The sequence below is a fragment of the Nymphaea colorata genome, chromosome 1 (genome assembly GCF_008831285.2).
Source record: "Nymphaea colorata isolate Beijing-Zhang1983 chromosome 1, ASM883128v2, whole genome shotgun sequence".
In the NCBI taxonomy this organism is placed as follows: Eukaryota; Viridiplantae; Streptophyta; class Magnoliopsida; order Nymphaeales; family Nymphaeaceae; genus Nymphaea; species Nymphaea colorata.
The window spans coordinates 29555784-29575022 of NC_045138.2; the positions used below are offsets into that span (position 1 = coordinate 29555784).

A 19239-nucleotide genomic window follows, 5' to 3' on the forward strand; every position below is an offset into this window, starting at 1 on the left:
ATATTGTTCATTACACTTTTCACATCTAACGAACACGTGGGCTACTTCTTCACGTTCAAAAATCAAAGAATCGAGTTGAAGAACATATTCTATCCACCTATAAACCAATTTTTTAGTAAGGAGCTAAGGGTTTTGCTGCTTATAAATTTTGATTTATTATCAAAAGGACTGAACGCGTGCACGCACCATAGATTCTTCGACACACTTAACGCACTTAACATACATAATAAGATTAGTGCAAATCAACCAAGCAAATTTTGCATCAAACATCACGAATTTATGCATTAAACATGGCAGCCAGTGGATGGGCTAGATCTCATATAGCCAGCAACGAATAGAAGCGCGGAAAATACTACTGAATTTCTGCTGCTAAGTGGGGAAAATATTACTGCACTGATCAACTGAACCTGCTATGACACATACATCCCTCCGTGTTCTTGTATGCCCACTCTCGCAGGCCACAGGAGCTCAGTGAAGAATCTTGCAGAATTTTTTTCTCAAGTAGCCAGTCACGTTTGTTGCACATCTGCCGAGGCTTGGCTCAGATCCAAAGCTTCAGATTTAGATCGATATCATGCACATCCTCCGAATAGGTGCTCTCGCTTCCCAAGCTTCCCGAATCCTTTCCCTGGTGCCTCGGTAACCTCTGCATCAGTACCGTCAGTTACATGATTTCCCAGAAGATATATCGAGAGAGCGAGAGAGAAAGAGAGAGAGAGAGAGAGAGAGAGAGAGAGACGGAGACCTCCATGGGCAGTTGTAAGCATGTCGCAACCATGTCGGATGATGTAGAAGGTTGGTATTGCAGAGAATTGTTACTGTAAATGGATCTGCTGATCATGGAAAATATTAATGACAATGAACAGAAGTTTTCAGACATGTCATAACGGTGATGCATCGTGTTGTTCATCTAGCTTGTAGATTCACTCAGTTGTACCTTTTTGCAGCTTCGGATTGGAAGTCATAATACCTAATTCCTTCATGATCCTTCATACCCACCTAAATTAGTAACAAATTTCATGAGGATACTAACATTGAAATGAGAGAAAGTAGAAGCAACATGATGCAGGGACATTACAAGGAACACAGCCTTATAATTCAGCATACCATATTCTTAGGGAGGTAGCCGTGTGCTGCTGTTGATGGTGATGACGATAACGATGGTGGTGGTGATGAAAAATAAACTGGACTTCTGCTCATTGTTTCGTCCTTCAGTAAAAGCATTTAAATCTTATGAGTGCTCTTGTTTGTGGAGTTTTAATTTGTTTATCTTAAAATATCAAAAACATGTTAATTTCTTGATGGAAAGAAGTGAAAGAACAGGGGAAAAAGCAGGAAGGGTGGCCTACTTGTTGATTTAAATCAAAGGGAACATGAAATGAAGGCAATTGATAAAGACCCATTTGGCCACTCATCCTCATCTTCTCTAGTTGCGCAACACCAAGGCCCCTCTGTGGCTGCTTCGGCCTCTCTGAGCTGTTCTTCTTTCCCTTCCTCCCTCCGTGCTCACCTGCACAACTCCTAGTCCCCATTCTGCTTTCTTTCCTTTCGCCTCTTCAGTGGCTGCCAAGATCAATAGGAAATGGGCAAAGCGAAAAGCGATTTTGAATCAAGCTTTTGGAGAGTACCAAACTGCCTTTCTTATAGCGATGGCAGAGTGCTCCCTCTGCAAGCAAAAGAAGAAAAGAACTTGAAGTCAGTCAGCTGGATGTAGCGCTGTTGGGACTTGATTGGTGCGACAATGAATTCTATTCTTTAGTGGAGTCCATCTAGTAGACGCAAGCCAATATATATAAGGGTAGGCTTCATCTTGATCCTCTGGCCTAGAGGAAATTACGGCTGCAGCCTTTGTTTGAAGACTTAAAAAAGGTCGGATATACTACTATTATTTAACAATATGGTACTATCGACTTCGAGCTATAATTATATGAAACCATAGAAGTGGTATAAAATAAAGAGTTTGTCTTCTCTCCCAGCTCTGCGAGAGAGAGATCAGAGACTCACCGAGTATGTTTAAAAGATTCTAATGATAAAATGGGCACGCTTGAACGAATTAATTAATAAAAACAGCAACAAACAGTGTGACTTTCCCTATTATTATTAGTATTATTATTGAAAGACTGATCATGTTTGATAAAAAAGAAAAGTGCATGAGTGGAAACTCTTAGATGCGGGGAATTAACTTATGTCAAGTATGTCCACTAATTTTTAATAAATTCAATTGCAGAACCTTATTAGCTAGCTTCAATGGGGTTGCGCTCGTGGGTAGGTGCTTGGCCTCATTATTCTCAGTTGAAGAACATGTAAAAGAACGCACGCAGATTCCCATGCGTACAAGCAGAATTCGAGGGCTTCTCCAAGCCCAATAAGACTGCCTGCAAGAGGTTTTACTCTCAACAAGCAAGCCCCTGGCATACCTCTTCTCTTATCTTTGTCTGAAGATTGTTTATAAGTTGAAGGATATAAAAAATTCACACCTTCAATGCATTTCTTAGTAATGGTAGGAATCAGTAATGGGTTTAAACAGTCTTATTTTGTGAATGGCCTTTTTACCTCTATTTTTCTCATCTACTCTCCCATTTACATCTCTCTCTCTCTCTCTCTCTCTCTCGACATATATATATATATATATATATATATATATATATATATATATCATATTCGAGCTTTGGCACTAAAAATAGTTTGTTCGTGATCATTACTACCATCAGCATGCTGATGAATAGTGCTAGTTGAACCATTGTGCCAGCAGACAACAAGCTGTAGGATCTATTACTAGCCTCAATGTGAAAACAAGGTACTCGATCGCCAACTTCTCAAGGAAGAAGATCAACTAAGGAATAATAAATAGACACCATAACAAATTAATGCAATCTTTGGTTTTTTATTTAGTCATCTATTTATTTATTTCACTTAAAATAGGAAGATTGCAATCTTGTTGTATATCTGTAGAAATGCACAAGTTGGGCTTAAATGAGGCCGCGACAATATCTTGAAAAAAAAAATTGGAACAGTGAGAATCCATCATAGATAGCAACCACATGCACAATAATAATTAATCTAAGTAGCATCCACAAAATAATCTCTTTATTCACATAATTTCTTTGCTTAACAACAGCCTAACGGGTTTATTCTTTTTAGAATTCAGAATGATAATTCACGGATGACAACACAGCATTCATCAATATAACCTTGGGAAAAGCGCACCTGCCAATTTCCAAGAAAACAAATGAAACATGAGATATCTAGAAGCCCAAGAATCACCAGATTTTATTTTCTTGTCCCCAGCGTGTATAAAACTGACGTTGCATGAACTGCTAGTTAATTAATTTGGTTGATTATTTCCTGTTTCTTTTTTGTAATTCTTTTACTGAATTTTGGAATTAATGCTTACATGTTTGTATCTATTTGATCATATCATCAATCTTGAAATATAAAATTCATCCCTTGGTGTTAAATATGCTACAGTCTTATGTTAATTAGGATATGATTGGAAATCACAAAAAAAGTAAATTGATTCATGCTTATATTTAAAAATATTTAACGTGGAAGTCTACTTGATTGTTAAATAAGGATTGGATATCCTATTGTATTTTTCTTCAAGAGCATCATGGTATTAACAAACACATGGAAGAATATAAAGAGGGATTTATTTATTATACAACTTTGTTCCATCTTACTTCAAGCATGCGTTAATTTAAAAGGCTGCATTCATGACTTACTTCAGGTCCAAGACAAACATAGTTATCTCAAACTTGACCTGATCAATATGAAATTTGCAGTGACCGAAATTGTTAGGCGCATAATTATCTTAAAGTTTCAGTCTTTCAAGATAGAGTCGCCAGATCTGACCAGATTTCTCTGTCTTCATTGTCAAGCGTATATCTTGCAAGTGTACACTTGGTAATTGAGGTGGATTCGCTTCCATATATTCATTTAGCATATGACTCGCATGGTTCATTATAATACTACCCAAGTGTATATTTCATATATTTACATACATACATTTTATATATATATATATATATATATATATATAATGTATGTATGTATGTAAATATATGAGACTTCTAGTTTCTGGAGAATGATTATTGCTCCGCAGCGAAGCCTCTCGACATTGATTTTATAACTATCCAGCCTTCAGCCTTTTTCTAACTTTCTAAGTGTGGCGTTTGGCTTCTCCTTGAAAACTGGGTCCAGTAAAGGAATTAATGCAACTCTTTCCTATAGTCCATATCTATACAATCTTCATGTCATGCTAATGCATATATAATATTTACCTATAATGGGTATCTAGTTCCAATGTTAGGTTTATAATACTTGGTATATATGCTCCATGATTTGTTATTTTCTCAGTAGCTCTATTGCTATGAACTAAAAAAATTGGTCAAAAATGGTTGATCAACCCGCTCAAGTTATGCATACATTAATATTAGGTTGACTGCATTCATTTTTCAATACCAAGCATGCAGCAAAGTCTTCATGTTCATTTATTTAAAGAATTATGATAGATCTGCCAACCTTGCCTGCCCATTTAAAAATCGTTAAAAGTTCTGCAAGCATGTGAAAACGAAACACACTTCAACACTCCTCCTTAGAAAGTGGGGATTGTGACAAGTTTTCTCGGTTGTAAAGAAAAATATAATTTATATCAGAAGGGATCTTCTTTGTCTCCTACTTAATACACAAAATCCAAACCAACATCCTTATTAATCTTAAGTCCCATGCTTTGTTATTAATATGCAAGTAAAAGCTAAATCGAGGTGAGATATGAATTATGATTCTTTCTTCGACTGGGACAAGTATTGTAATGTTAATAATGATGACATGTGCACCATGCTCATGGATCTAGAATGATCCTCTGATCTGGGTAGAGCTAGACTTGTAGAAGATTAGATGCCTAGGTAACGATCTCTCAGGGATCCATTCTTTTATATTTAATATATGTAAGACCAAGCAAGTGGGCATGCAGTCAGATGTTGATTAATTCTTCAAAACTGATCATCTTCTTCACAATGACATACGATAATATATTGCTGCCGCCTGCAGGTTTCCATTAAAATGGCCCTGAATCGGCCTGAATTAGCCGATTGAAATAGGATTTGACGAAACTGTATACAAGATCGGCCGGCAAGTTTACCGGCCAGCAGTTGGAAGCTGCAAATCAGACCCACAGGAACAGTTTGGATCCTATATTTGTTGCTTGATTTTAAATTTTGGATCTTTAGTTGGTCAATGCGAATCTCGCGATCATCCTTAGGAAGTTTTCATCTGTTTAAAAAACCTTCTAGGATTGGGAAGGCTGAAAAAAAAAATGTACCAGTTTGTCACTCTCGTCAATAAATTATTGCTGAAGGCTCAGGATTCTATGAGCTCATTTTATTAGATAAATTCACTTTCTGATATTAATTTCTCGTTGGTTTCTAAGGGATTCGATCTCCTGACCTCCAAATCAAATCTAAACAGAAAACTTATACATTTCCATCACCAGAGAGAGAAACCAATTTTTTTTTAAAAAAAAAAAAAAACTAATTTCAGTTTATGAGGAAACTTTATAGATCTCTTGGGGTTGTTATTCCATTTCTTCTAATCAGGGACACAGCATCTTGCTTTTTCTTGGGCAAAAAGGAAGAGAGGCATTTTCAACACTTCGTTGACCTATGCTTCAGTACAGCGTGAATCTCGTAGCCTCCTTGAAAAACTCCTTGGGAGAAAGGCTCGAAACTAGTGTTCTGAAACCCATATCCCCATAAAACGAAGGAAAAGATTGTCTCGCTCGAATCGGATTGGAAAAAAGGGGAGAGTGAGCAGATCGAATCGCTTTTCTTTTCCTTACAATTAAAGATTATTTTATAAGAAAGTCAGAAAATTATTAAAAATTCAAAAAAAAAAATCTAACCTTGATCTCGTGGATAATATATAAAATAATGATTTATTTATATGCGTGTATCATAAGAAAATTCTTAAGAGGAGAATTTTTTTCAATTCTATGGACTACTAACATGCAGTTATTCCATCGGCAGCCTTGGTGGCGGGTAAAGTGGTAGGAGGTAGGGGTAAACAACGACCGGTTAAAGCTCGCTTCTTGAACGAGTTTGAGTTAAGACATTTGCTTAACGAGTCGAGCTCGAGTTCATAAGTCGACTCATTCAAATAATCAAGTTGAGTTCGACCTTAACACGTAACTGTCAAGTTAAGCTCGAGCCTTAATAGAGTTTGTCAAACCTTAATCAAGTCGATATATTCAAACGAGTTTGCGAGTTTGTCAAGTCATAATCGATTGAACTCGAGCTCAACACATAACGATGAATATAATTCTATTCAAACGAGTTTGTCGAGCATTAATCGAGTCGAGCTTGAGCTCAACACGTAACGATGAATATCAATTCTATTCAAATGAGTTTGTCGAGCCTTGATCGAGTTGAGCTCGAGCTGCTTCCACTGAGCTCGAGGTTTCATTAGTCCAGTCAAGCTTGAACTGACTGAAATCGGGCTCGACTCGACTCAGCTCGTGTTCACTCCTAGTGGGAAGGAGGGAGAAGATGGATGAACCACTCTACCGGTCTTCTGTCGCCACCGCCCTCTAGCAAGGTGCCAGGTTATAGGTACTACCCCACCCATCATAGTGAGAACAAGGGAGGGAAGTTGGGAGTTGGGGAATGGCGCCGGTGACCGCCGCTGCTGGTGGATGACATAGGGGTGGGAGGGGGGAGTTGGAGAAAGGCAGGGAGGGAGTGAAAAAAATAGTAGAAAAATGAATAGACAGCATCCGGCTCTTATGAGCTGTTCATTTGACACATAATTCTTGAAGTCATGGATCTATATATATATATATATATTAGATCAACAAGCTTATAACTCGAACTTAGAATTCAAATTAGTAAGATAACTATTGTTCAAATTTTGCTTATGCTTTTGGCCCTGTTCGGACGGAATTAGTCAGTTCAAGCTCGATATATTCATCTAATTCAGTTCTTTTGCGAGTTTGAACCCAACTGGGCTTGCTAAATTATTAAAGCGATTGGCTTGATCACATTAAGCTCGATTTGGCAAAGATCGTTTACCAGCTTTGGCTATAATCAGTCGGTATAAAACCCTCATGGCGTACTTATTTTACATGTCGACATTTTATGAAGCATCAATTAAGTGGATCGAATGAATTTTAATAAAGGGATCGGAGTTTCTGTAAGAAAATATTTGGCCTATGGATGGAGTTCAAACTTATTTTCTTAGTCGATTTAGAACCTGGCAAGAACGTATAAAATTGAAAATTGAATAGTAATATCCATACTGCAGAAGTGCCGCTCGTAGAGTAGGACAATGGGATGGGTGAGGGCCAGCTGACTCGACTTTTGACCGGCTTAACCGGCCGAGCTTGGACGACCAAGTAGGTAGGGTGGGTCTAGACCTGACCCAGGCCCCAACTCTGGACCAACATTGATATCTGGCCCTTGGCCCACCCTCTATGCCAAGGCCCTAAAACCACCTGAGTCAAAACCCAATCGACCCACAAGAGCATGTGTCCTCAACACACGCACAAACACAGATGAATGCAGGCACACAATAATCAACTTGGGTCAGCTCATATCAGCTAGATATGATTAGCTCTGCCATAAATCCATCATCAGTATTCCAAATACAAGATCGAATTTTGCAGAAGAAATTCCAAAAATTTAGTATCGTCTGGAGTCAGTTCCACTGGTGAACTCAAGTTTATGATATCACCCGTTCTAAACGAATGTCCAAAAATGCGAAGAAACTATTTTCTCTTTATCCCCATCATTCATAAAAGCCTACTTCACAATCAAGCCAAGATCATTGTCGATTATCAGTTATTGAGGAATGGCAGAGGTCATTGCCTCCATGCATTCAAGATATTCTTACAGCATAAAAGCCAGGAAGAATTGTCAAATTTGCTCCTCATCTTCATAATTCCGGTCCAATTCTGCTGGGAGAGAGGGCTCCCATCCTCATCATCATATTTGCTGAACATCATTTCTAAGGTGTGAAGCGCCACAAGTCAACAGCAATATCAACTTCTTTCTTTTTGTGAAATTTGTACATTTGAGGCACATCGAACCGAAGCTGCAAATCAAAGATTAAATTGAAGTGATCTCATTAAGAACCAACCAACAAAAACATTTAGGAAAATTTTTATTTATCTTGGGCTCTCCCCTTCTGCTCAAAGTGAATTTCCATTTAATTAAAAAAACAGAGAGAGAGAGGGGTAAATATTAGCTGCAAAATTTTTCAATATTACCCTCTATAACTAGATGACATTCTTATCGTTTCAGGTAAGAGTTTTCTTTTCAGGTTAATGAATATTCAGTCCAGGCCCTTATTTGATAGTTCTCATGAAAAATGTGGCTCTATTAAGAGAATCAGAAATGGTGATCCCTCTTTTAAATATGAGCAAAAGGTAGGCCTGAAATGAAAATCTCCTGAGTGCTTGCACTGAAAAAAATACAAGGCAAGGAAATAACCATGAAAAGAAACAAAAATGATCGTTTAGGGAGTACACAAGATTGCTTATTTTCCAATGGTTTTCGCAGTAATTAGCAAGCAATAATACTAAAGAAGACAGTCAAAAAGCCAGTTCCAAGTAGTCTCACCTATGGTAGGGAAAGGCAGAACAAAGAAAAGCAGGTTTCAAAACAAACAGCAGCATATTGTGATTTCAGAAGTTGGAAGCAAAGCTCATATCCTGTAAAAGCACATATTGATGGTATAGATAAGGTGTCACAAATATTTTTTATAAAACTCCTTTCCCTCTGAAAGGAACTTCCAGATCTCATCAGATATTTCCAATGCCTAGTAGGCTGTTGTTAGTTTCTTTAAACAGCATACATTTTTCTCTTTTCATGAATTTGACAAGCTCAGTCAACCACTGAAAGCATAAATATTCCACCTCAAACAACCAAGAATGAAACTACATGGTGAAAGTAAAAAATCCACAATGTTCAGCCACGTTCATGATCTCCTAATTACCTCACACAACACCTCAGCACTGGTAGCATTAAAATCCCTCAAGGCCACCCTCTTGATATGCTGCACCAAACAGAGAGATACATAAGAAATTGGAAAGGATGAACTGCATGCACACAGTTACACTCTACCCAACTCATTAAATGAAGTGCACCCAAAAAGGAAAAACATCCACGATAGAGCCTTAAAATTGTAATGTACCTATTGTAAAAAAGAATGATGCAATCAATATCCATGCACCTTGGATGTTAAAAAACCATCATCTATTGGGCATCGAATGTCATGGAAACTGACCATCTGCTCAATAAGTAACTTTGCAAGTCTATTTGCTCCAAGTACTATACGTACATGTTCATTTTTTCAGGCAATACATGTGTCAGCCACTATCATCAATGCCAATTGACAGAATAGTCTATGTCATACTCCACAAGTACATATTTACCAAACTTAATATGTATGCATGTCTTTATCAGGTAATACATCTGCAAGGGATTACAATAATGTCCACTGTATCCAAGCCATATACATTGCCAAACTGACACGATCACATAAAACTATTATTTATATCAGGAATTTGACCTTAACCAGTATGACATGATTTTAGAAATTTTTCTGATCAGAAATGGTCAACTGAACCGAATGCATGTTTGGTGAGGTCATTCTCATAATTTTAACTCATTGTCGATTTAGTAAAGGAAAAAAAACATATGCATTACATCTCTTGTAGAGGATTTATGTAGTGAATAGACTGCATCGGAAGCAACCTGTCAAGATAAAACAGGGTTAACATAAGGCATGAGCAGTAAGAAGAAAGTAAAAGAAAAATGGACCAGTGCCACCTTCAAAGCCTTGAGTAGAAAATCCAAGTCTGAACCCTTTTTCCGAGTCCCGAATGGTGGATTCATGACAACAGTATTGACCACTGGACCTGAAAGTTCACTAAAACTGGTTATGGAAAGCAAGCAAAAGCAGCAGCTGACCTAGCATAGCAAGCTAATGCATATAAGCTGGTCAGACAAAACATGAAGCCAAAATGAGAGACACTGTATGCAGTTTCAGAATCACTAGAAAACTAGACCCTACTGAGAAATTTTCCAAAAAGGACAAGCAAATAACTGCCAACCTTATAGCACTACTAAGGCTTATCTACATGGGTGATATATAACATAATGCATGCATTAAAGCAAACTGGAGAAAAAGAGAGAGGGAGAGATCCATTTGAGGTGAAAAAGGGCATAAAAAATCAGAATACTAATTAGTAAACAAGCATGTGCATGTGCATGTCGACAGGAACAAGTCTAATTTGGTAGACTCTCTTAAGGATGTTAATAAAATTCCTGAATTCTTTGCTCTTGGCGATTTCCGAAGTACTTAGCCAACACCTTACCCTAACAATCACCATGAAGTAATTTAGCAATTGTTTAGTAAGTTCTCCCTACAACTTATGCTTTTAAAGCATACATTTATGAGAACACCCTGAAAAATGAAGAGAAGCTAAAACATTCATCACAAACACCAAAGATAGTAAGGATAAAGCTAATAAGAAAATTATTAAAAGGTAAACCTTGACAAGTGACCAAAGTAACAATACCTCGCCACTCTAAGTGATGGATATCGCATTGAACCAAATCAATATTGACCTGTCCATGAGATCATTGAAGGAGTGAGTCAATCTCATTGTGTAACAACCTTTTTGGAAGCAACTTACACATTTCATTGATATTCATATGAATTATTTTTACCACAAAAACACATCATCCACATTTGCAGTTAATGGGAAACTTCTTTACTGGACCATCCACAATAAAAAAATGATTAATTTTTCCTTTTATTTTCACTTTGGGTTTTGCATCAGAACGAGGTAAGACGTATGCAAATACGTTTTCGTCAATTGTATTTTTTTAAGTTAATAAACATGTGATCTGGGATTTTTTCTTCATACTATGCCAAAATGGAAATGATGGCTAATTGACAACCAATGCAACATAAGGATGAAGTTCTTGCCTACGACTGATAATAAACCTCAAAGGGCTATGCAATAGCAACATCGATCGCCTTCAGATACTTCAATTAGCATGCCCAATGAAAAATCATGATTTAATTTCATTCAAGAAACACAAACGCCCTTTTAGTATTGATAGATGACAGACATAAAGGCAACCATTAGAATCTAGAGGACAACGAAGCTGAAAAATAGAATCCAAGAAGTCAGTGAAACACGTATCTACACAAAGCAATAAAGAGGGCACCAGGAGAGGCTGCAACAATGAAAAACATGAACAATGACCACAGAGATTACAGGCAATATGATTACCAAATATCCTGACAATAGTATTATCCTGGGTGGATCTCCAAATTAACGCAGCATAATTAGATAATTGCAGTGATAAAGCAGCTGCATAGGTAAGTAGACATATCTGATCTTTCTGTGATACATATGTTACCACAATAACACTTGTTTAAATTACTTGTTTAAATTACTCCAAAATAGCTTGCAAGGAAAAATACACGTGCAGCACATAAAATCTAAACTGCCCAAGGAAATTGAAGGTATGAATGTAATGAGTCATCAAGATTCAAATGACCACCAAACAAACAAGATAGTGGAACAAATGCATTCGTGAAAAGACTTATATGCTCCTAAGCAGCTGTTTTGTTGCCACGACAATCTTTTGCGCACTTTTAAGTAATGGTTTTCACACTTTTCTGTATCTATATGAATAGGGCAATACCATGTTATTTCCCCTGCTTGTATTGGTCGTGTTTGTTTTATTTGCTGGATGCATAGGAATGAGGCATTGAAGTTTGATGTATAATTGAAAATAATTAAGCCCATCAATCAAATTTTTCCATCAAAATCAACTGATGAAGATTGGTATAAACTTGTAATAGCTTCAAGGAAAATAAAAACTAACTCCACAAAAGAAAACTAATATTGTCCTGTTCATAATACTTCTTTCTAGATAAAAGAAGGCTTGCTTGTCATGTCAAGCTGGATGACAGTGAAATCTCCAGGAAATAGACATAAATTATTGTTTCAGAAAACATATGTTGGAGTTATTGTTCTTTCGTTGTCATTCTTCCACCTGGCAACATATGCCCTCTGTTCTAATGCCCAAGAATTTTTTTACTAGGACAAGAGCCAGACATTGGATATCTACTATAAGCACGCAAAATACTTCAAGGTAGAAACAAGCATCATAAGCATTGTATACCTCAAGATCCTCAGCATTTGATAAAGCAGTTTCAAGCGACAAAGAATCAACATCAATACCAATGACATTTCTGTTCAAACAAAATGCAGACGATCACAAATCACTAAGAAAAAATCAGGTGGAAAAGACAGCAGTAAAATGCAAGTTAACAAGGAGAGAACTCTTTGCATTAGATTAAGATGCTGCTTGAAGTTGCGAATTACCAACAACACCAATCACGCACTGGAAAAAAAGAAACCATAACAAAGAGATGGTTGTATTTGGAAATTTTGAAGATCATAAAAGAGAAAGGTCAAAGGAGACTAACTCTGCATCCAATAAAGCGCTGGCTATGCCTAATGTACCACAACCGCATCCAAAATCTGCCACCACTTTGCTAGTAATATCCCCGAAAGTATTTGCAGCCTGAAATGCACCACAACTCACTATGTAAATATTGAAGTATTCGTTGCACACCCATGAACCAGTGCAGTGTCATGCAAACATGTGCGAGCAACTTTAGTTCTCACTTCTCATCAAAATGCTGAGAACTCAGTCGCCATTTAGACACTTGGACAACCTTTGCTTGCAAGCCAGCGATCAAGTGATGGGACACCCAAAATCTAAAAGCGTTTAGAACGTTCTCAGAATAAGAAACTTAATTTTATGCATAATTTCACGCATGGTATCAATTTAAGTGAATACAAGAACTTGCTCCATATTGGGGGAAAACTGATGTAATCAGATAAACTGAAGTAAAGGTGGTTTGAATGAAATGACTGGTACAAGAGAATAACTAGAAACTATATGTCTCATGCTTTTTTACTGCCAAAAAAATAATCATTGCAAGTGCCCATGGCCACATCGATCAACTTTCAGGGTACAGCCACGATGACACATCAGTCATCGTGAACGTCTTGTGGCAACTTTTAGTCGCACAGAAAAGCACAGACAATTGGAGGGTACTTCAAAGGAGCTAGTTTAAAATAAAACTGCCTTGTTTAATGAAAGGCCTGCCGAGAAAGTTGTTGTCTTCACTATAGAACATAATGTAACGCAAACGAAAAATCTTCGCACTTAATCTCCAGTTTAAAATTAAGCTAGTCTTCGAGGAAAAGATTAACAAGAACTGCAAATTGGATGAAGGGGGGAGTACCATGAATAAGAACGAAAAATGGGCACAACGAAAAACGAACAAAGAGAAAGGGTGAGCCATCCAACTGAAAGTACCGTGTATATCATCCTTGACGCTATATGAGGCCGAGTGGGGTATTGCTCAAGATCAATCTGCAAGGAACACATTGAACTAGAGGTCACTACATCTTTTAACATACCCCACAAAGTTTCCTTGGGTACTTGCACAAACAGAGAGAGGTCACCCTCCAAGAGAAGGGGTAAGAGAGAGAGAGGGAAGTACCTTCGGTTCGGTAAACTGATCAAGATTGCCAAGAAGACTTTCCAGTTGTTTCAACTTCATCTTTGTTCTGCACTATTGCCAGTTCCGGGAAGAGGGGAAGAGAGAGCGAGAGAGGATCGAATCCGTCCGACTCAATCAGACGCTGCCTCACCGAACCAAAGAAATGGACTCTCGTCTTGAGTCAGGTGCTCCAACGTAAATCCCAAATTCATTGTAGCTAAAACCTTGCGATATCTTAAAGACCGTCAATTTCTATGGAATCACGATAAATAGAAAAATAGGGATTATATACAACAAACAATGGTGCTTCAGAGAAGCCCTTTAATCGATGAGTACAATATAAACTAGATCCTAGAAGTTCCAAGAAGAACATCTAAATCTGTCCTTCATACAAGCTTTGAGTGCAATATTAACTTAGATCCTAGGAGTTTTAAGAAGAAGATCTAAATCTTTCCTTCATACAAGCTTTAAGGGGTCATAACACTCTGACAATTGACACGGCAATAGTGCGCACCTGGACTCTTCTTCAAGTGACAAACTTGGCGAGAGAATTATGAAAGGCCTACAATTTTCTTTTGACCACATTCACACATCAATATTTTAAGCTAAAGGGCAATTAACACGTTCAACCTATAAGACAAGGATATCATTTCCGAAAAACTAAAGATACGATCAATTTTTCATTACTTGATGCCACTGTTACGCCCTTTCAGCAGCCTCCCAGGCTTTCACCATGACTGCTTCATAGTCGATGAGTGAGAAATCAGAACGATGTTGCATGCACCGAAAGAAAAAGATACGAACAAACAAAACTATTTCAAACAACTTGCTTGCTTTGTGATCAAGATTTCACGACTTTCACTGTCACAAGTTTTCGAAGATGCAGCTAGTATTTGTCTGTGGTTTTTTGTTACACCTTGCTTTAGACGTCGATCCATTTTAAACTCGAACTATAGGCTCTAGCATTGGGGTTTTACGCTATTGAGCGAGTGGTAAAGTCTTTCAGCCCAAGTGCACTTTACTTGAGATCCAAATTTATTAGAAACAAAAAAAGAAGAAGCAGTAGAGAGATCAGCTCAACTCTTGTTGTATCCTAGAAATAAAAGAACACCAAGATGACTACATATTGTATACGAAACTAGAGGACATCTGTTTACAAAAGACATACTATTGTAGAAGGGGAGATAAAGTTTAAATAGCTTATCATATTGTCATAGTCTTTTCGAATTCTCATGACCTTTAAACAAATTAATGTTATATTGCTTATCACTCGTATAGAGGGCATTTGGCAACCGAAATACTAATATACTGTTCCATGAATTTGTTCATGCTATCAAGCACAACCATAGTGTTCAATTAAAATTTTGGAAACAAAACATGTGTTATTGCACTTACAACGATAACTGAATAAATTTTGTTTAGAAGAGAGGCATCAAAGACATCCTAGGCGTTGATTGTATGTTTTTTTTTTCCATTAAGAAATATGTTACCATTTGTGAATTTCTTTTTCACCATCAACCTTTTTAAAATTCCTTTCATACAAGTGAGAGGTTTTTCATGATGCCCTAGATTTTTCAGAATTTTTTTTTTATGAAATCCAGATAAGAAAAGTTCCTGATTTTGAGGTAAAAGGCAATCAAACAGATGGAAATTACGCAACCAAAAATTTGGGTCTGAAGTTGCTCGGGTCAATTGTAACCCGACCCGCCCATGCTCAGTTCGGATGGATACGGCTACTCCATAGACCCGGGAAAATCTTCTCCTATATAACCCGAGAGCATAACCACCAGAGAGGAACCAGTGTTGAGGGGATGCAGGACACGGGGATCTCTTCTCGCCGGTCTCCGGTGACCCTGTCGGAGGAAATGCCGGATTCTCCGCCGAAGGACCGAATCTCGGCTGCGGCTAGAGCGACGAAGCAGATCGGCAGGATTGGCTTCCTAGGGCAATGCCTCATACTCTCACTCCTACTCCTCCTTGGCTTCCTCGTCATCCACTCGCCTCGCTACATCTGCGACAGCCGCCCAGATGCATTCTCAAGACAGCACCTCATTTCCATTGAAGGCCTCGATTCGGACTTCGGCCTCCTCGGCGTTCCCTGGTGTGAGTTTTCCCGTCTCCGATCCCGTCTTCTTCTGTCTGGGTCTCATGGTTGACTTTTGTAGTTTCTTTTTTGTTACCTAGGGTTTACGCTTTCTTTTCTCGAAGATGTTTAGGTCCGAGGCTACGAATCTCAAAATTATCCTGACAGTCACTGACCTTTCCTTCTGCAACTGATTGCCTACGACAGTGTTTACAACGTTTGTGAACTAGGAAGTTTGCGGTTAGCTTATTTCGTTAGTCATTTGTCTCGTCACTTGGATGGGTTGTAGCGTAAATTCTTATGATGGCTTTGTTATTCTGTTCATTTGTAGTCGGTCATAGTGTATAACTGAGATTTCTGATATTCTCAGTGTAATTATCTATTTCTCTTTTCCTAATGGCTATTGGTCTTACGAAGAGCAAACCGTAGTCTTACTAATTGCTGAGACCCCGTGTAAAGGATCTGGTTGTAGGTTAGTGTTGGTAAAACAATGTTTGTGTTTCCATCGATGAGAAATTTCTGTTGTACTATTGGGAATGCTGAGCGGTACAAAGTTTGCTGGGGGCGGATTGCATTTTATTGCATTTATAGTGTCTTTCGACATTCTTTTGTAGTTGATTTTGCTCATCTAGAGAGACCTGTAACGAATGTTCGGTTTGCAAAGTGCTTTGCTTCCGATGCAGGCTTTGGAGTTTACCCAGGTGCGGGCTGCATCATATGTTTGTAGTTTATTCAAACATTAAGCATGCTGTCACTAATGAACCCATACGTAGTTGTTACATGCAAACGTGCATAAATTATGAAGGGTTTTGAAGGTTTACTCAAATCGTCGATTGCTAACTTCTATGAAGTTACAAGTCAATGCGATCATTTTACGTTCATTGATAAATGCATAATATAGTCCGGATATCCGTGAGGTTTTCTTGCTTACTCATTTTCGTCAAGTTCTTGAAGAAAATGGGAAGTTTATTTAGGCCCCTGTATTGCGATTAGAAAGACCATGTTTTCGGATTTCTCTTGTGGGGTGGGGGAGGAGGGGAGAGAGAAAAAAAAAAATCATGATTTCATATTTCACCTGTGGTTCTGAAGATCATGATTTCAGATTTTACTGTGATTGGAAGTTCGTGGTTTCACGTTTCATCTGCAGAAGACCAACAGTTGCAGCTGCAGTTGATATGTTTTGAACCTCCTTGAAAAGTGTACGACCTACGCGTCGTTGTTTTCTGCTGCCGTGAAATTTTGTTTTGATTGTCCAAATGCTATGGATTTCTTCTTTTTAAAATTTTAAATTCCTTGCGTCCATTTCACCTGTAAATTTCTTGTTACATTTATCTATTTCTTTAATATTTTTCTTGTCAAAAGGCAGATCGAAACATGGGCAAACTGTGGAATGGACCAAAAAGGATCTGCTTCAGGGGTTGGAAGAGTTTGTTCCAATTTATGAAACTCGACCAATCAAGAATAACATGTATGGCATGGGATTCGACCATAGCTTTGGTCTTTGGTTTATGACACGTTGGCTTAAACCTGATTTGATGATTGAGAGTGGTGCATTCAAGGGGCATTCAACTTGGGTTCTTCGTCAGGCTATGCCAGATAAACCTATCATCTCTCTTTCACCCCGACACCCCGAGAAATATCTGAAGAAAGGGCCAGCATATGTCGATGCAAACTGCACATATTATGCTGGAAAGGATTTTATTGATTTTGGAAGCTTGGATTGGGGTAAGGTTATGAAGAATCGTGGGATCTCAGATCTTGGAAAAGTGGTAGTTTTCTTTGATGATCACCAGAATGAACTCAAGAGGTAGCATCGGCACTTAGGTCTTTTTGCTTTTCTTTATAATGCATGTATTTATGACTTTATTTTGTTCCTCATGAGTTCGAAGTATGTAATCTCATTGTTTCTGAATTTTGGGCAATTTGTTACTGACAATGGTTTGGGTTATCTGACTGCTGAAGTTGATTGTCAGTCATTTCTTTCTCTTTTTCTGATTTACAGACTGAAGCAGGCACTGAACGCTGGTTTCCTACACCTGATTTTTGAAGATAACTATGACACTGGAACTGGAGACCATTACTCCTTTAGGCAAATGTGTGATCAGTTCTATATAAGAGGTGAGGTGTCTCTAGATGTGTTTTTTCTTTCCTTTTTCTTCCTTTCTATGAGATGATGACGCAATGATTCTTGTATTTTCTAGTACCATAGTGATCGGGTAAAATTTGCCTCTCCTATTATGATTTCATAGTTTCTAGTGTTCAAACGTTGGAGCAAATCTGATTGTGAAGTTCATGGTTGCTTGCTAATTGGTTTTGTATGTGCGTGTAAGCTAGTGAAAATGCTTACATAACCGGGTTCTACATGTGAAGCTTCACATGTGTTAGCATTTTGTCTTCTCGCCCTTCCTGATTTTGTCGGCCCTATCTTGCAGGTGGTGGTCACAGCTGCTTCATTGACAGCGACGAAGCTAGGATAAGAATGAAAAGGAAAAGGTTCTGGGATAAAGCAGTGGACACCAGCGAGCTCTGTGCTCCAGGAGAAAAATGGTGGGGTGTCAGGGGCGAGATGCGGGACAATTTCAATCACAGCAACCGAGAAATATCTCATACTGAACATTTTGAGAATAGCAGATTTGTGGAGTCGGTTCTTGATGTCTACTGGGAGCTACCACCTGTGGCAGGGCCATCCCTTACGCATCAGACCAGATATGATCCTGCACGTACTGTCGACCCCATTGTAGAGGATGGCAGATTCGGCTTGTTTCAGAGACTTGGTTTGACCAGACTAGAAGCGTCTGTGTTCAATGGATATACTCAGATGGTATACCTTCGGGTATCTCCTCCAGGTTCTTGAAATGTTGGAGATACTTGTATAATGTGGTTTCAAATGGCATGTCGTGTGAAGCCTTCTTGGTTTGTCTTGTTTTTCTTCTGCTATCTGTGGTAGATCTTGTACAAACGAAGACTTCATCTTTTGATTGTAATACCTTTTTTCTCATTTTGATGGTTATGCTTGTTTTCATGTGACACAGTCATTGCAGTTTTGCAGAGACTTTGCTTATTGAAGGTTTTAGCATTTCATAAGGCCCTCATTAGATGGCAAATAGCAAAACCTGGTTTTAGGAAAAACAGAATTTGCCTTCGAACCAGGTTTTGGCACACCATGGTTGTCATTTCAAGTGTTTTTGTTGTCAGCAAGTCTCATTCTCATAGGTTTTTGGTAAAAAGGCAGATAAAGGGGGGTCCCGACCATGACAAGTTACGTTGGAGGGGATGTTTGTGACGTTGCTGTGTGCATCAATGTGTCGGGGCTTTCTCTTCGGCTTAAAGCTATGCTAAAAAGATTTGCAGAAGTCTTTCAGTGGCTGCTGTTCGATAGATTATGACGAATCAAATTTACTTGAAAAAGCATGCAAAGCCTGATGCATCTAAAAAAAAAATCTTTATGAAAAAAGTGGTTGGGTTTTAAACAGGCTTTTGTCCTAGTGATCCTTTGTAAAAGAAGCATCTATGATCATTTTTCCAAAGGAATTCCAAATTTCTGCTGCTATTGTTCAGGG

At 38.2% G+C, this 19239-nt stretch overlaps 3 protein-coding genes across 5 annotated transcripts; 1 reads left to right on the top strand and 2 right to left on the bottom strand.

The window, feature by feature from the left end:
* Window positions 1-211: 211 nt before the first annotated feature.
* LOC116245660 (protein SPEAR1-like) lies at window positions 212-1654 on the bottom strand. Of its 2 annotated transcripts, none has more exons than XM_031617155.2 (5): window positions 1350-1654; window positions 1108-1209; window positions 938-999; window positions 746-833; window positions 212-646 (listed from the first exon to the last, which is right to left on the bottom strand). In XM_031617155.2, the coding sequence occupies exons 1-5, from the start codon at window positions 1530-1532 to the stop codon at window positions 542-544; spliced, it is 540 nt and encodes a 179-aa protein (XP_031473015.1). In that variant the 5' UTR covers window positions 1533-1654; the 3' UTR covers window positions 212-541. The 2 variants fall into 2 exon arrangements, with proteins under 2 accessions (XP_031473015.1, XP_031473016.1); XM_031617156.2 differs by having other exon boundaries at window positions 213-646; window positions 746-830; window positions 1350-1650.
* Window positions 1655-7592: 5938 nt separating this feature from the next.
* Window positions 7593-14005, bottom strand: LOC116245920 (uncharacterized). 2 transcript variants are annotated; one of them, XM_031617538.2, is made up of 9 exons: window positions 13597-13997; window positions 13410-13466; window positions 12508-12605; window positions 12201-12270; window positions 10577-10625; window positions 9825-9913; window positions 9702-9749; window positions 8989-9048; window positions 7593-8085 (listed from the first exon to the last, which is right to left on the bottom strand). In XM_031617538.2, exons 1-9 carry the CDS (start codon window positions 13654-13656, stop codon window positions 7999-8001), a joined length of 618 nt encoding a protein of 205 aa, XP_031473398.1. In that variant the 5' UTR covers window positions 13657-13997; the 3' UTR covers window positions 7593-7998. The 2 variants fall into 2 exon arrangements, with proteins under 2 accessions (XP_031473398.1, XP_031473405.1); XM_031617545.2 differs by lacking the exon at window positions 9702-9749 and having other exon boundaries at window positions 13597-14005.
* Window positions 14006-15395: 1390 nt separating this feature from the next.
* Window positions 15396-18706, top strand: LOC116247739 (uncharacterized). The gene is made up of 4 exons (XM_031620037.2): window positions 15396-15699; window positions 17042-17486; window positions 17682-17797; window positions 18112-18706. Exons 1-4 carry the CDS (start codon window positions 15408-15410, stop codon window positions 18531-18533), a joined length of 1275 nt encoding a protein of 424 aa, XP_031475897.1. The 5' UTR covers window positions 15396-15407; the 3' UTR covers window positions 18534-18706.
* The last annotated feature ends 533 nt before the right edge of the window (window positions 18707-19239 follow it).

What these genes read in the sequence shown, in the direction of transcription:
- LOC116245660 (XM_031617155.2), bottom strand. Translation starts at nt 1,532, where the DNA reads ATGGGGACTAGGAGTTGTGCAGGTGAGCACGGAGGGAGGAAGGGAAAG. An exon ending in CCTTTGATTTAAATCAACAA is followed by an intron (nt 1,210 to 1,349) that starts GTAGGCCACCCT and finishes CTTTTACTGAAG; the next exon opens with GACGAAACAATGAGCAGAAG. An exon ending in CAATCCGAAGCTGCAAAAAG is followed by an intron (nt 834 to 937) that starts GTACAACTGAGT and finishes TTCCATGATCAG; the next exon opens with CAGATCCATTTACAGTAACA.
- LOC116245920 (XM_031617538.2), bottom strand. Translation starts at nt 13,656, where the DNA reads ATGAAGTTGAAACAACTGGAAAGTCTTCTTGGCAATCTTGATCAGTTT. An exon ending in AGCGCTTTATTGGATGCAGA is followed by an intron (nt 12,271 to 12,507) that starts GTTAGTCTCCTT and finishes TTGTTTGAACAG; the next exon opens with AAATGTCATTGGTATTGATG. An exon ending in ATAAATCCTCTACAAGAGAT is followed by an intron (nt 9,049 to 9,701) that starts GTAATGCATATG and finishes TGTTTGGTGCAG; the next exon opens with CATATCAAGAGGGTGGCCTT.
- LOC116247739 (XM_031620037.2), top strand. Translation starts at nt 15,408, where the DNA reads ATGCAGGACACGGGGATCTCTTCTCGCCGGTCTCCGGTGACCCTGTCG. An exon ending in CCTCCTCGGCGTTCCCTGGT is followed by an intron (nt 15,700 to 17,041) that starts GTGAGTTTTCCC and finishes TCTTGTCAAAAG; the next exon opens with GCAGATCGAAACATGGGCAA. An exon ending in TGATCAGTTCTATATAAGAG is followed by an intron (nt 17,798 to 18,111) that starts GTGAGGTGTCTC and finishes CCTATCTTGCAG; the next exon opens with GTGGTGGTCACAGCTGCTTC.